This window comes from Oncorhynchus kisutch, linkage group LG11 (genome assembly GCF_002021735.2).
Source record: "Oncorhynchus kisutch isolate 150728-3 linkage group LG11, Okis_V2, whole genome shotgun sequence".
Classification (NCBI taxonomy): domain Eukaryota; kingdom Metazoa; phylum Chordata; class Actinopteri; order Salmoniformes; family Salmonidae; genus Oncorhynchus; species Oncorhynchus kisutch.
Genome location: NC_034184.2, coordinates 3,163,176 through 3,180,872, shown reverse-complemented (window position 1 = coordinate 3,180,872; position 17,697 = coordinate 3,163,176). Strand labels below are relative to the sequence as shown.

At 46.0% G+C, this 17,697-nt stretch overlaps 1 protein-coding gene across 1 annotated transcript in view; it reads right to left on the bottom strand.

Annotated features, from left to right (window-relative positions):
• Window positions 1-17,697, bottom strand: part of LOC109900099 (integrin alpha-9) — a 157,341-nt gene that overhangs the window by 14,537 nt on the left and 125,107 nt on the right. The window contains exons 20-24 of the mRNA XM_031835194.1: window positions 15,903-15,982; window positions 11,171-11,254; window positions 7,705-7,813; window positions 7,207-7,314; window positions 257-382 (exon numbers count right to left, since the gene is read on the bottom strand). Of these exons, the coding sequence (XP_031691054.1) occupies window positions 257-382; window positions 7,207-7,314; window positions 7,705-7,813; window positions 11,171-11,254; window positions 15,903-15,982 (507 nt within the window). The remainder of the gene's footprint in view (window positions 1-256; window positions 383-7,206; window positions 7,315-7,704; window positions 7,814-11,170; window positions 11,255-15,902; window positions 15,983-17,697) is intronic.

Below are 17,697 nucleotides of genomic sequence, written 5' to 3'. Positions count from 1 at the left end.
ATGAACAGATGCTACACAACACACACATGATACATCACCAAGGGAAACACTTTCAGTGAACCTTAAAGTCCACTGACTGGGACAGTCCAGGTGTGTGTGTGTTCATGGGTGCATGTACACGCCTCTCTCTCTCTGTGCCTGTGCTGTGTGTGTGTTCATGGGTGTGTGTGTATAGACCCTCTCTCTCTCTGTGCCTGTGCTGTGTGTGTTCATGGGTGTATGAGTGTATAGACCCTCTCGCTCTATGTTTATTCACCAGGACCCTGCGTCCAGACTTGGTGAAGAAGGCAAAGATGGTGTGGAAGATACTCTCTCTGTCCTGGGAGATGGAACAGGGCTGGGGGTTCCTATGAGGGGTGCAGTTCCCTTGCCCCCCCGCCACCTGGGGAGACAGAGGAAGATGAGAAAGGGCAGGGAGGATGGGAAGAGGTGGATGGGAGGAGGAAAAATACATCTCAGGAATGTTCAACAACACATTCTACAGGTGAGTAGAGGACTCTCCTGAGAGAGACCAGTCATGTTACTTTTAAGACCCACTCAGAATTTTTTACGTTTCACAATGATTTTTTAATTTTTTTTACTTGTTTTAAGCAGGGGCACAACTTTCACTCGGGACAACACGTCGCCCCTATATTCTGAAATTGCATTTTTGTCCCTCACAGTTTTATCATTGGAATGTGATACAAAACAAGGCAATAATGTTTTTTAGGACCATGCTGACGCCTCCGAGCCATCGGGTAGGATGTTTAGAGTGTTTATATATACACAATACCAGTCAAAAGTTTGGACACATCTACTCATTCAAGGGTTTTTCTTTATTTACTATTTTCTACATTGTAGAATAATAGTGAAGACACCAAAACTATGACATGACACATTTGAAATCATGTAGTAACCAAACATGTGTTAAACAATTCATCTTTTATATTTGACAACAACAAATATTTTAAATTTGATTGCTTTGTGGCTTCAATCCACACCCTGAGAAAGTTAGGGCTGCGTTCCAAATTGTACACTATTCCCTATATTGGGCACTACTTTTGCCTGTGTGTGTTTGTGTGTGTGTGTGTGAGAGAGAGAGACCAAGAGAAAGAGAGCGAGAGAGAGTGTGTGAGAGAGAATGATAGTTGACCCTCATAACAACTGCACCCTGCTATTAGCAGAAAATGAAAATGGTCATTTCTGACATCATTGTGTAGCCCACCACTTGGTACCAGGTTGTTACCAATTACTGTTTAACTCCTTTATATCCATTGTTAACAGATTCCAAGTGAATACCATACAAATAGGGAATAGGCTGCCATTTGGGATACAGACTTGTTCTGTGTTAACACAGACTGTAGTCTCCCTGTCCAATAGGGTAAGGAGAGGTCATTTCACACGGAGGTTCTCTTCTTCTTCTGTAGTAGGTCAGAGTAACAGACAAGATGAACACAGAGACTGGTAAGTATAATCTGAAAGGAGCTAGTTGTTTTACACTGACATTAACACATGATAGGATGACATTAACACATGTTAGGATGACATTAACACATGTTAGGATGACATTAACACATGTTAGGATGACATTAACACATGTTAGGATGACATTAATACATGTTAGGATGAAATTAACACATGTTAGTGACATTAACACGTGTTAGTGACATTAACACATGTTAGGATGACATTAACACATGTTAGTGACATTAACACGTTAGTGACATTAACACGTTAGTGACATTAACACGTTAGTGACATTAACACATGTTAGGATGACATTAACACATGTTAGGATGACATTAACACACGTTAGTGACATTAACACATGTTAGGATGACATTAACACATGTTAGGATTACATTAACACATGTTAGGATTACATTAACACATGTTAGTGACATTAACACATGTTAGGATGACATTAACACATGTTAGTGACATTAACACGTTAGTGACATTAACACGTTAGTGACATTAACACGTTAGTGACATTAACACGTGTTAGGATGACATTAACACGTTAGTGACATTAACACGTTAGTGACATTAACACATGTTAGGATGACATTAACACACGTTAGGATGACATTAACACGTTAGTGACATTAACACGTTAGGAGGACATTAACACATGTTAGGATGACATTAACACGTGTTAGTGACATTAACACATGTTAGGATGACATTAACACATGTTAGTGACATTAACACGTTAGTGACATTAACACGTTAGTGACATTAACACGTTAGTGACATTAACACGTTAGTGACATTAACACATGTTAGGATGACATTAACACACGTTAGGATGACATTAACACGTTAGTGACATTAACACGTTAGGAGGACATTAACACATGTTAGGATGACATTAACACGTGTTAGTGACATTAACACATGTTAGGATGACATTAACACATGTTAGTGACATTAACACATGTTAGTGACATTAACACGTTAGTGACATTAACACGTTAGTGACATTAACACATGTTAGGATGACATTAACACATGTTAGGATGACATTAACACGTTAGTGACATTAACACGTTAGTGACATTAACACATGTTAGGATGACATTAACACATGTTAGGATGACATTAACACATGTTAGGATGACATTAACACATGTTAGGATGACATTAACACATGTTAGGATGACATTAACACATGTTAGGATGACATTAATACATGTTAGGATGACATTAACACATGTTAGGATGACATTAACACATGTTAGTGACATTAATACATGTTAGGATGACATTAACACGTTAGTGACATTAACACATGTTAGGATGACATTAACACATGTTAGTGACATTAACACGTTAGTGACATTAACACATGTTAGGATGGCATTAACACATGTTAGGATCATGTTAGGATGACATTAACACATGTTAGGATCATGTTAGGATGACATTAACACATGTTAGGATGACATTTACACATGTTAGGATTACATTAACACATGTTAGTGACATTAACACGTTAGTGACATTAACACATTAGGATGACATTAACACATTAGTGACATTAACACATTAGGATGACATTAACACGTTAGTGACATTAACACATGTTAGGATGACATTAACACATGTTAGGATGACATTAACACGTTAGTGACATTAACACATGTTAGGATGACATTAACACATGTTAGGATGACATTAACACGTTAGTGACATTAACACATGTTAGGATGACATTAACACGTTAGTGACATTAACACATGTTAGGATGACATTAACACACATTAGTGACATTAACACATGTTAGGATGACATTAACACATGTTAGGATGACATTAACACGTTAGTGACATTAACACATGTTAGGATGACATTAACACATGTTAGGGTGACATTAACACATGTTAGGATGACATTAACACATGTTAGGATGACATTAACACATGTTACGATGACATTAACACATGTTACGATGACATGAATACATGTTAGGATGACATTAACACGTTAGTGACATTAATACATGTTAGGATGACATTAACACGTTAGTGACATTAACACATGTTAGGATGACATTAACACATGTTAGGATCATGGTAGGATGACATTAACACATGTTAGGATGACATTAACACGTTAGGATGACATTAACACGTTAGTGACATTAACACATTTTAGGATGACATTAACACATGTTAGGATGACATTAACACGTTAGTGACATTAACACATGTTAGGATGACATTAACACATGTTAGGATGACATTAACACGTTAGTGACATTAACACATGTTAGGATGACATTAACACATGTTAGTGACATTAACACGTTAGTGACATTAACACGTTAGTGACATTAACACGTTAGGGACATTAACACATTTTAGGGACATTAACACGTTAGGGTGACATTAACACGTTAGGGTGACATTAACACGTTAGGGTGACATTAACACGTTAGTGACATTAACACATGTTAGGATGACATTAACACACGTTAGTGACATTAACACACGTTAGGATGACATTAACACACGTTAGTGACATTAACACACGTTAGTGACATTAACACATGTTAGTGACATTAACACGTTAGTGACATTAACACATGTTAAGATGACATTAACACATGTTAGGATGACATTAACACATGTTAGGATGACATTAACACATGTTACGATGACATTAATACATGTTAGGATGACATTAACACATGTTAGGATGACATTAACACATGTTAGTGACATTAATACATGTTAGGATGACATTAACACGTTAGTGACATTAACACGTTAGTGACATTAACACATGTTAGGATGACATTAACACATGTTAGGATGACATTAACACGTTAGTGACATTAACACATGTTAGGATGACATTAACACATGTTAGGATTACATTAACACATGTTAGTGACATTAACACATGTTAGGATGACATTAACACATGTTAGTGACATTAACACGTTAGTGACATTAACACGTTAGTGACATTAACACGTTAGTGACATTAACACGTTAGTGACATTAACACGTTAGTGACATTAACACATGTTAGGATGACATTAACACGTTAGTGACATTAACACATGTTAGGATGACATTAACACACGTTAGGATGACATTAACACATGTTAGGATGACATTAACACATGTTAGGATGACATTAACACGTTAGTGACATTAACACGTTAGGAGGACATTAACACATGTTAGGATGACATTAACACATGTTAGGATGACATTAACACATGTTAGGATGACATTAACACATGTTAGGATGACATTAATACATGTTAGGATGACATTAACACATGTTAGGATGACATTAACACATGTTAGTGACATTAATACATGTTAGGATGACATTAACACGTTAGTGACATTAACACATGTTAGGATGACATTAACACATGTTAGTGACATTAACACGTTAGTGACATTAACACATGTTAGGATGGCATTAACACATGTTAGGATCATGTTAGGATGACATTAACACATGTTAGGATCATGTTAGGATGACATTAACACATGTTAGGATCATGTTAGGATGACATTAACACATGTTAGGATCATGTTAGGATGACATTAACACATGTTAGGATGACATTAACACATGTTAGGATGACATTAACACATGTTAGTGACATTAATACATGTTAGGATGACATTAACACGTTAGTGACATTAACACATGTTAGGATGACATTAACACATGTTAGGATCATGTTAGGATGACATTAACACATGTTAGGATGACATTAACACATGTTAGGATGACGTTAGGATCATGTTAGGATGACATTAACACGTTAGTGACATTAACACGTTAGTGACATTAACACATTTTAGGATGACATTAACACATGTTAGGATGACATTAACACATTAGTGACATTAACACATGTTAGGATGACATTAACACGTGACATTAACACACGTTAGTGACATTAACACATGTTAGGATGACATTAACACATTAGTGACATTAACATGTTAGTGACATTAACACATGTTAGGATGACATTAACACGTTAGTGACATTAACACACGTTAGTGACATTAACACATGTTAGGATGACATTAACACATGTTAGTGACATTAACACATGTTAGGATGACATTAACACATGTTAGGATGACATTAACACATGTTAGGATGACATTAACACGTTAGTGACATTAACACATGTTAGGGACATTAACACATGTTAGGGACATTAACACATGTTAGGGACATTAACACATGTTAGGGACATTAACACATGTTAGGGTGACATTAACACATGTTAGGGTGACATTAACACGTTAGTGACATTAACACATGTTAGGATGACATTAACATGTTAGGATGACATTAACACATGTTAGGATGACATTAACACATGTTAGGATGACATTAACACATGTTAGTGACATTAACACACGTTAGGATGACATTAACACACGTTAGGATGACATTAACACACGTTAGGATGACATTAATACACGTTAGGATGACATTAATACATGTTAGGATGACATTAATACATGTTAGGATGACATTAATACATGTTAGGATGACATTAATACATGTCAGGATGACATTAATACATGTTAGGATGACATTAATACATGTTAGGATGACATTAATACATGTTAGGATGAATGTAAGGTCATGACTGGAATTCAAGGAAATTGCAATATGGAAATATTTCCCCCACATTTATTTAATGCCGGCTCATGTTTATCATGTGTGTTCATCTTGTCTGTTACTCTGACCTACTACAGAAGAAGAAGAGAACCTCAGTGTGAAATGACCTCTCCTTACCCTATAGGACAGGGAGACTACAGTCAGACAGTGTTAACACAGAACAAGTCTGTATCCCAAATGGCACCCTATTCCCTGTTTAGTGCACTCCTTTTGACCAGGGCCCCAGTTTCATATCTCAGTGACTCCAGATCTACGTTGGGGATGTAAAAGAATAGTAGCATGCTCTGCAGGTGCCCCAGTCCCCCAGTCGTTCCGTGTAAACCTCTCTGATCCCTCCAAGTAATTCCAGATGTGGAGATGCAGGGTGGGATACGGTCCGATGTCCCTACAGTCTCTGCTCTCTGCTCCAATCCTCCCATTCAAACAGTCAACACAATTATAAGGTTGGAGCTCCCCCTTATCTACCTATATGAAAGGAGCGGTGCAGGGGTTATGAAAACAAAGCACCCACTGGGGGTACCTAAATGAGAAACTGTTGTTGTGAAACTAAATGGTCGCCCAGCCAGTAGTAGCTGTATCAACACTTCTTTCCCATTTATCAAAAAAAAATCATCAAATAGTGCCTCGCACTGTTCTAACGTGTCCTGTGTTCCATGAGCAGAGACATAGATAAACAAGAAGGCCATTTTAACAGTATTAAAGTGTTTGCCAACATGGATCCACAGCACTCAGCTATGAAGGAAAACTTCAGTTGGATAAAGGCAACAAAGAATGTGGATGTGTGTAGGTGGATAAACCCCTAAACAACGCCAGAGGTACTGACGTTTGGGCGAATGGGTGGATAGACTGCTGTGCTATCTTTGGTCTCCCCTCAGAGCCTGGTTCCTGTCTAGATATCTTCCTTCTAGGATGTTTTTCCTGTCTCTTTGAGGTCTAGGCCTGGTTAATGTAAAAGCACCTGCTGATAACTGCTGATGTAAAAAGGACCTTATAAATGAATCGGATTGTTTGAATTTGATGTATAAACTGCTGTTGGAAGGTTCCCACCTGTGTGTCCATGATGTGGAACATGTCGGCCCCATTGCCAGCCAGTCGGTTTGGGATCCTGATGTCCACTATGGAGCCAGGTAACCTGCTGGGGCCGTTGTTGATCACCTGGAAGACGATGAAAGAAATATTAGGGAGAGAAAGATGGTGAAGGGTAGAGAGAAATAGAAGGTCAGGGGTAAGAGAGGTAGAGGATTGAGGTAAGAGAGAATGTGGGGGGGTAGAAAGAAAGAAAGGTGGATGAGAGACAGGGATAGAGAGAGAGTAGTGTGAGAGAGCGAAAGAGAGGGCAAAAGAGAGAGAGTAGTGAGAGAGAGTAGTGTGAGAGAGCGAAAGAGAGAGAGTAGTGAGAGAGAGCGATAGAGAGATATGTTTACAAGGAGCCAAAATAATATGCTGCATGTTTTGACGAGGTAGATGAGGTAGAGCTACTGGTACAGCCATATCAATATAATTGACTTGAATGGGGATTCCCGGATGTACAGGTGTCACCAGTACCTGAAAGGTGAAGTTTAGAGGCTGGAAGTTACACTCCATGTCCTCCAGCTGGATGAAGCGAGAGGCATCGATGGAGTTCCCATACAGAAAGGATGTTGGAGTCACTAAACTGTAGACAGATAGAAAGTGATATGGTATTGCGCAGCCCCAACAGATTCATGCCAAGATCATTATTTACGGATATCAAATCAAATGTATAACATGTTTTTGTAGGTCTGTATGTTTTATAGATCAATGTACTGTTAGAGAGAGACTGGTTAAAGATGGTGTGTCCCCAGATGTTTTCTTCAAGTCCTGTGGTAGAGGAAAGCTGTCATGTTCTGTGAGAATAGTAGTCTGACGACTCACACTCATTTCTTCCACTGCTCTATCAATCGCTACATACTTTAGTCTAAGCCATCAATGAAGTCGTTTTTGGTGAGTAGGGGCACGAGGGGCGTTGTACAAAACAAAGTCATCAGCGAATGGATTGTCTCTAACTAATCAATTAGAGTATCAAAGCCAATGACGAAGGAAAGATCTAGGATCTGATAACACACCTCAGCTACAGCTCTACTCTGCTGTCTGATAATGTAGCCCAGCTCTGTCTGGTGTCTTTCATCTTTCAAGAGGATTAGAACAGAGGTGGAGAGACCAGGCGGGGGAGAGACCAGGCAGGGCGAGTCCAAGCAGGGAGAGACCAGGCAGGGTGAGTCCAACCAGGGAGAGACCAGACAGGGAGAGACCAAGCAATGAGAGACCAAGCAATGAGAGACCAAGCAAGGAGAGACCAAGCAAGGAGAGACCAAGCAAGGAGAGACCAAGCAAGGAGAGACCAAGCAAGGAGAGACCAAGCAGGGAGAGACCAGGCGGGGGAGAGACCAGGCAGGGCGAGTCCAAGCAGGGAGAGACCAGGCGGGGGAGAGACCAGGCAGGGCGAGTCCAAGCAGGGAGAGACCAGGCAGGGCGAGTCCAAGTAGGGAGAGACCAGGCAGGGCGAGTCCAAGCAGGGAGAGACCAGGCAGGGCGAGTCCAAGTAGGGAGAGACCAGGCAGGGCGAGTCCAAGCAGGGAGAGACCAGGCAGGGAGAGACCAAGCAGGGAGAGACCAGGTGGGGGAGAGACCAGGCAGGGCGAGTCCAAGCAGGGAGAGACCAGGCGGGGGAGAGACCAGGCAGGGCGAGTCCAAGCAGGGAGAGACCAGGCAGGGCGAGTCCAAGTAGGGAGAGACCAGGCAGGGCGAGGCCAAGCAGGGAGAGACCAGGCAGGGAGAGACCAAGCAATGAGAGACCAAGCAGGGAGAGTCCAAGCAGGGAGAGACCAGGCAGGGCGAGTCCAAGTAGGGAGAGACCAGGCAGGGCGAGTCCAAGCAGGGAGAGACCAGGCAGGGAGAGACCAAGCAGGGAGAGACCAGGCGGGGGAGAGACCAGGCAGGGCGAGTCCAAGCAGGGAGAGACCAGGCAGGGCGAGTCCAAGTAGGGAGAGACCAGGCAGGGCGAGTCCAAGCAGGGAGAGACCAGGCAGGGAGAGACCAAGCAGGGAGAGACCAGGCGGGGGAGAGACCAGGCAGGGCGAGTCCAAGCAGGGAGAGACCAGGCGGGGGAGAGACCAGGCAGGGCGAGTCCAAGCAGGGAGAGACCAGGCAGGGCGAGTCCAAGTAGGGAGAGACCAGGCAGGGCGAGGCCAAGCAGGGAGAGACCAGGCAGGGCGAGGCCAAGCAGGGAGAGACCAGGCAGGGAGAGACCAAGCAATGAGAGACCAAGCAGGGAGAGTCCAAGCAGGGAGAGACCAGGCAGGGAGAGACCAGGCAGGGAGAGACCAGGCAGGGAGAGACCAGGCAGGGAGAGACCAGACAGGGCGAGTCCAAGCAGGGAGAGATCAGGCAAGGAGAGACCAAGCAGGGAAAGACCAAGCAGAGAGAGACCAAGCAGAGAGAGACCAAGCAGGGAGAGACCAAGCAGGGAGAGACCAAGCAGGGCGAGACCAGGCAGGGAGAGACCAAGCAGGGAGAGACCAGGCAGGGAGAGACCAGGCAGGGAGAGACCAAGCATGGAGAGACCAAGCAGGGAGAGACCAAGCAAGGAGAGACCAAGCAAGGAGAGACCAAGCAAGAAGAGACAAAGCAAGGAGAGACAAAGCAAGGAGAGACAAAGCAAGGAGAGACAAAGCAGGGAGAGTCCAAGCAGGGAGAGACCAAGCAGGGAGAGACCAAGCAGGGAGAGACCAAGCAGGGAGAGACCAGGCAGGGAAAGACCAGGCAGGGAAAGACCAGGCAGGACGAGTCCAAGCAGGGAGAGACCAGGCAGGGCGAGTCCAAGCAGGGAGAGACCAAGCAAGGAGAGTCCAAGCAGGGAGAGTCCAAGCAAGGAGAGACCAGGCAGGGAGAGACCAAGCAAGGAGAGTCCAAGCAAGGAGAGTCCAAGCAGGGAGAGTCAAAAGCAGGGAGAGTCCAAAGCAGGGAGAGTCCAAGCAGGGAGAGACCAAGCAAGGAGAGTCCAAGCAGGGAGAGTCCAAGCAAGGAGAGACCAAGCAGGGAGAGACCAAGCAAGGAGAGACCAGGCAGGGAGAGACCAAGCAAGGAGAGACCAAGCAGGGAGAGTCCAAGCAGGGAGAGTCCAAGCAGGGAGAGTCCAAGCAGGGAGAGTCCAAGCAAGGAGAGACCAAGCAGGGAGAGTCCAAGCAGGGAGAGTCCAAGCAGGGAGAGTCCAAGCAGGGAGAGTCCAAAGCAGGGAGAGTCCAAAGCAGGGAGAGACCAAAGCAGGGAGATACCAAGCAAGGAGAGACCAAGCAAGGAGAGACCAAGCAAGAAGAGACAAAGCAAGGAGAGACAAAGCAAGGAGAGACAAAGCAAGGAGAGACAAAGCAGGGAGAGTCCAAGCAGGGAGAGACCAAGCAAGGAGAGACAAAGCAGGGAGAGTCCAAGCAGGGAGAGTCCAGGCAGACTCATAAACTACCAGAGACACTGAGCGTTAGTTTTGAGTTTCATCTTAATGCGACAGTTTGTATTAATCATGATACAGCTCAAATAAAAAGAGACTGTCTATCAGTTTGATTCTAGCCAACCATCTTAGCATCCTGTCCATGCTGATGGATAATGTATATTTGAATAATACATGGTGTTGTCTAGTGACTTCATCTGATAGCATACGTTCAGAGACTTTACCAATACATTATGGGGATTGGGTGTGTTTGGCCTAACTCTAGGAAATGGTTTACAGCATGTCTACAGTACGTGTGTATTACAGCATGTCTACAGTACGTGTGTATTACAGCATGTCTACAGTACGTGTGTATTACAGCACGTCTACAGTACGTGTGTATTACAGCATGTCTACAGTACGTGTGTATTGCAGCATGTCTACAGTACGTGTGTATTGCAGCATGTCTACAGTACGTGTGTATTACAGCATGTCTACAGTACGTGTGTATTACAGCATGTCTACAGTACGTGTGTATTGCAGACAAAGTAAAGATGTTTATCCTCTTACCCAGTGATAGCTGTGTCCACCTCATGGACCAGTGGGATAGACAGATCCAACTTGTTGTCCAACAGCCTATGCTCAGGGTTGGCACTACAATGAGAAAACAATTGGAGACAATTAACAAATAGTCCATATAGTAGATAATAACACATTAACTATGCCAATTTACAGAATAGTGATTTAAGTACGAAACTTTGTCTTCTCTACAGCAAACTGAAAGAGAAAGTTCAATCTTAAATTCTTCTGTCTAAAGAAAAATGTCATCATTTTTCCACTGCTAACTTCCATACAAATCTGGCTGCTTGGAATTCCCAATTATGTGACAGGAGACCCCTCCCAGCAGTCTAATGTGACGGCAGACCCCTCCCAGCAGTCTAATGTGACGGCAGACCCCTCCCAGCAGTCTAATGTGACGGCAGACCCCTCCCAGCAGTCTAATGTGACGGCAGACCCCTCCCAGCAGTCTAATGTGACGGCAGACCCCTCCCAGCAGTCTGTGACGGCAGACCCCTCCAAGCAGTCTAATGTGACGGCAGACCCCTCCCAGCAGTCTAATGTGACGGCAGACCCCTCCCAGCAGTCTGTGACGGCAGACCCCTGCCAGCAGTCTAATGTGACGGCAGACCCCTCCCAGCAGTCTGTGACGGCAGACCCCTCCAAGCAGTCTAATGTGACGGCAGACCCCTCCCAGCAGTCTAATGTGACGGCAGACCCCTCCCAGCAGTCTGTGACGGCAGACCCCTGCCAGCAGTCTAATGTGACGGCAGACCCCTCCCAGCAGTCTGTGACGGCAGACCTCTCCCAGCAGTCTAATGTGAAGGCAGACCCCTCCAAGCAGTCTAATGTGACGGCAGACCCCTCCCAGCAGTCTAATGTGACGGCAGACCTCTCCCAGCAGTCTAATGTGACGGCAGACCCCTCCCAGCAGTCTAATGTGACGGCAGACCCCTCCCAGCAGTCTAATGTGACGCAGACCCCTCCCAGCAGTCTATGACGGCAGACACCTCCCAGCAGTCTATTGTGACGGCAGACCCCTCCCAGCAGTCTGTGACGGCAGACCCCTCCCAGCAGTCTAATGTGACGGCAGACCCCTCCCAGCAGTCTAATGTGACGGCAGACCCCTCCCAGCAGTCTAATGTGACGGCAGACCCCTCCCAGCAGTCTAATGTGACGGCAGACCCCTCCCAGCAGTCTAATGTGACGGCAGACCCCTCCCAGCAGTCTAATGTGACGGCAGACCCCTCCCAGCAGTCTAATGTGACGGCAGACCCCTCCCAGCAGTCTAATGTGACGGCAGACCCCTCCCAGCAGTCTAATGTGACGGCAGACCCCTCCCAGCAGTCTAATGTGACGGCAGACCCCTCCCAGCAGTCTAATGTGACGGCAGACCCCTCCCAGCAGTCTAATGTGACGGCAGACCCCTCCCAGCAGTCTAATGTGACGGCAGACCCCTCTCAGCAGTCTAATGTGATGGCAGACCCCTCCCAGCAGTCTGTGACGGCAGACCCCTCCCAGCAGTCTAATGTGATGGCAGACCCCTCCAAGCAGTCTGTGACGGCAGACCCCTGCCAGCAGTCTAATGTGACGGCAGACCCCTCCCAGCAGTCTGTGACGGCAGACCCCTCCAAGCAGTCTAATGTGACGGCAGACCCCTACCAGCAGTCTGTGACGGCAGACCCCTCCCAGCAGTCTGTGACGGCAGACCTGTCCCAGCAGTCTAATGTGATGGCAGACCCCTCCAAGCAGTCTAATGTGACGGCAGACCCCTCCAAGCAGTCTAATGTGACGGCAGACCCCTACCAGCAGTCTGTGACGGCAGACCCCTGCCAGCAGTCTGTGACGGCAGACCTGTCCCAGCAGTCTAATGTGATGGCAGACCCCTCCAAGCAGTCTAATGTGATGGCAGACCCCTCCAAGCAGTCTGTGACGGCAGACCCCTGCCAGCAGTCTAATGTGACGGCAGACCCCTCCCAGCAGTCTGTGACGGCAGACCCCTCCAAGCAGTCTAATGTGACGGCAGACCCCTACCAGCAGTCTGTGACGGCAGACCCCTCCCAGCAGTCTGTGACGGCATACCTGTCCCAGCAGTCTAATGTGATGGCAGACCCCTCCAAGCAGTCTAAAGTGACGGCAGACCCCTCCCAGCAGTCTAATGTGATGGCAGACCCCTCCCAGCAGTCTAATGTGACGGCAGACCCCTCCCAGCAGTCTAATGTGACGGCAGACCCCTCTCAGCAGTCTAATGTGATGGCAGACCCCTCCCAGCAGTCTGTGACGGCAGACCCCTCCCAGCAGTCTAATGTGATGGCAGACCCCTCCAAGCAGTCTGTGACGGCAGACCCCTGCCAGCAGTCTAATGTGACGGCAGACCCCTCCCAGCAGTCTGTGACGGCAGACCCCTCCAAGCAGTCTAATGTGACGGCAGACCCCTACCAGCAGTCTGTGACGGCAGACCCCTCCCAGCAGTCTGTGACGGCAGACCTGTCCCAGCAGTCTAATGTGATGGCAGACCCCTCCAAGCAGTCTAATGTGACGGCAGACCCCTCCAAGCAGTCTAATGTGACGGCAGACCCCTACCAGCAGTCTGTGACGGCAGACCCCTGCCAGCAGTCTGTGACGGCAGACCTGTCCCAGCAGTCTAATGTGATGGCAGACCCCTCCAAGCAGTCTAATGTGATGGCAGACCCCTCCAAGCAGTCTGTGACGGCAGACCCCTGCCAGCAGTCTAATGTGACGGCAGACCCCTCCCAGCAGTCTGTGACGGCAGACCCCTCCAAGCAGTCTAATGTGACGGCAGACCCCTACCAGCAGTCTGTGACGGCAGACCCCTCCCAGCAGTCTGTGACGGCATACCTGTCCCAGCAGTCTAATGTGATGGCAGACCCCTCCAAGCAGTCTAAAGTGACGGCAGACCCCTCCCAGCAGTCTAATGTGATGGCAGACCCCTCCCAGCAGTCTAATGTGATGGCAGACCCCTCCCAGCAGTCTAATGTGATGGCAGACCCCTCCCAGCAGTCTAATGTGACGCAGACCCCTCCCAGCAGTCTGTGACGGCAGACCTCTCCCAGCAGTCTAATGTGATGGCAGACCCCTCCCAGCAGTCTAATGTGACGGCAGACCCCTCCCAGCAGTCTGTGACGGAAGACCCCTCCCAGCAGTCTAATGTGACGGCAGACCCCTCCCAGCAGTCTAATGTGACGGCAGACCCCTCCCAGCAGTCTAATGTGACAGCAGACCCCTCCAAGCAGTCTAATGTGACAGCAGACCCCTCCAAGCAGTCTGTTATGGCAGACCCCTCCCAGCAGTCTAATACCCCGACTACACCGCTCGTGTCGCGTACGCGACATTTAGAAATCTATATTATTAAATTATTGCACCCACACTGCTCGTGCGCACCAACGAGCGTCTGATTTGCCCAGGGCTAAAATAGAAGTCAGTTCTATTTGTGACACAGATCGCGCTGCAAGTCCTGCCTCTCCCATATCCTCATTGGTTTATAGAAGCAGGTACCCATGTGTCATCTCCTCATTGGTTATACCCACGTGGGTGATTGAAAGACGAACTGTGTTGTCGGTCGTCGTGGTAATGATATAAAGTTTAGACTCCAATCACCATATAAGTTCAAAGAAGAAAAAGCCTGGAAGGAGGAGAGATGACTAGAAACAATTCGGTTGACCATTTTATGTGTGGATTAATTGTCAGAGTAGAGGACCTTGTGCAGAACAAACTAGCTAGCCACAGCAAGCTAACTAAATAGGGCAAATTAGGTAGCAAGTGCAAGCTGGCTAGCTAAATTGCCATAAATGTTTAATGCTTTTCGACCTGTCCCCAAATTAAGGTCATTGGTTCAGAGTTTGTTTTGATATTTTAACCTGCATGTCGTGATCGCGTTTGGTGTGAGGGGAAAAAATATATTTATGCACGATGGCACACGCGCAGCCGGTTTGGGTTCCGTGTAATGTGACGGCAGATACCTCCCAGCAGTCTAATGTGACGGAGGGCCCCCTCCCAGTCGTGTGTGACGGAGGCCCCCTCCCAGTCGTGTGTGACGGAGGGCCCCCTCCCAGTCGTGTGTGACGGCGGGCCCCTCCCAGTCTTGTGTGACGGCGGCCCCCTCCCAGTCGTGTGTGACGGAGGCCCCCTCCCAGTCTTGTGTGACGGAGGGCCCCCTCCCAGTCTTGTGTGACGGAGGGCCCCCTCCCAGTCTTGTGTGACGGAGGGCCTCCTCCCAGTCTTGTGTGACAACACCCCCCTCGCAGTCGTGTGTGAAAACAGCCCCCTCCTAGTCTTGTGTGACAACAGCCCCCTCCCAGTCTTGTGTGACAGAAGTTGTAGCCTACTGCCTGACTGCCAAACTAACTGCTCTCTGCTCAGTGGCAAACATACAAGACATGCACTTCCAGTGGTTAGACAATGATGTCAGTTGTGTACATACAGTGTGTAGGTCCAAGGCAAATGCAATTTAACACGATAATGTGAGCAAACAGAATCGACTTCCACTCGACTGAGTACCTGACATGATTAGAAAGGGTACCAATCAAACCTGTAATTGTGTCTGTGTGGAGGACTTTTAATCAAAGTACCTAACACGATTAGCAAAGCGTACAAATTAAAGGTAGATATTTTACCAGTCTATGTAGTGTGTATACATCTTCTCATTACCAACAAATGGTCTGGGTTTAGGCTTACCTTGCACTAAAACATTCCCTTGTATTACATTTATAACATCACAACGTACCTTTTTGCATGAACTAAAAACTGCAATGTCTCATTTTCCCCTGAAAGCCGACTCGTGTCGAAGATCACTGCAAGATGATACTGAGGAAAGACAAGGAAAGAGGAGGAGTGTTGGGGAAAGACGAGTGTTGGGGAAAGCTTTTAGTTAAATAACATGATGTACATCAAGTAGCCGACAAAATCATTTGTTTGCTTTTCAGGCTCTCCAGGGTATATTGGCAGTCAGTCAGGCAAGCAGGCAGTCAGTGGGTACCGTACTGTAGGCTACTCCATCCTGTTTTCCTCTATACAGACTATTCACATCATGGCCCATTAACTGCAGTCAATACCAGAAGGGTATAGTACGCCATCCTGTTGCATTTGAGGTTATAAATAGATTCTACATGGTTGGTATGGAAAGACATTTATGTCTGAACTACACACTGACTGTAAAACATTTATAAATAAATATTCTGTGATCATGTTTAAGACAGTTGCCTTAATCTGTGCTCTTGATAAAGTAAATGTTATGCATGGGTAACAATGAAAACTAGACATTGAATGGTATGGTTGGTATTAGAAGACTTGAGTGTAAAAAACATAGGAACACAATATATTTCCATGACAGACTGACCAGGTGAATCCAGGTGAAACTATGACCCCTTATTAATGTCACCTGTTAAATCCACTTCAATCAGTGTAGATGGAGGGGAGGAGACAGGTTAAAGAAGGATTTTTAAGCCAATTGAAACATGGATTGTGTATAGCAGATCCTTTGTTCAGACCACCACCCAGGACAGTGGATCTAATTCCAGAAGCCGACAACATCGCCGCAGAAGGGGCAGACGGTGTGGCCTCCTGGTCAGGCTCCGTTGACGTGCACACCGCCCACCGCTTCTGAGTATACTACTCACCAATGTCCAGTCCCTTGACAACAAGGTAGACGAATTATAGCAAGGGTTGCTTTCCAGAGAGACATCAGAGACTGTAGAATTCTCTGTTTCACGTAAACATGGCTCTCTCGGGATACATTGTAGGATTCGGGTCAGCAACCGGGCTTCTTCATGCGTCGCGCCAACAGAGATAAACACCTCTCTGGGAAGAAGGGTGGGGGTGTATGCTTCATGAGTACCAACTCATGGTGTACTCACAACAACATACAGGAACTCAAGTCCTTCTGCCCTCCCGACCTAGAATTATTTACAATCAAATGCCGGCCATATTACCTCCAAGATAATTTATGTCAGTTATTTTCACAGCTGTGTGTATACCCCCTCAAGCAGACACCACGACGGCCCTCAAAGAACTTCACTGGACACTGGACTATGTAAACTGGAAATATTGTACTGTAGCTGGGGACAAAGCTACCTAAATTTTATCAGCATATTGAGTGCAGCATTAACACGGGCAATATTTATTTATTTAATTTGTATTTATTCTTTCTTTAACTAGGCACTTCAGTTAAGAACAAATTCTTATTTAAAATGATGGCCTAGGAACAGCAGGTTAACTGCCTTGTACACTCAATCACTGCTACTCTAACTTCCGCGATGCATACAAGGCCCTCCCTCGCCCTCCCTTTGGCAAATCCGACCATGACTCCATCTTGCTCCTACCGTCTTCTTGGCAGAAACTCAAACAGGACGTACCCGTGACTAGAACCATTCAACGCTGGTTTGACCAATCGGAATCTACACTTCAAGATTGTTTTGATCACATGGACTCGGAAACATTCCGAGCATCAATCTATACGCTGACTCCGTGAGTAAGTTTAAAAGGAAGTGCATTGGAGATGTGACTATTAAAACCTACCCTAA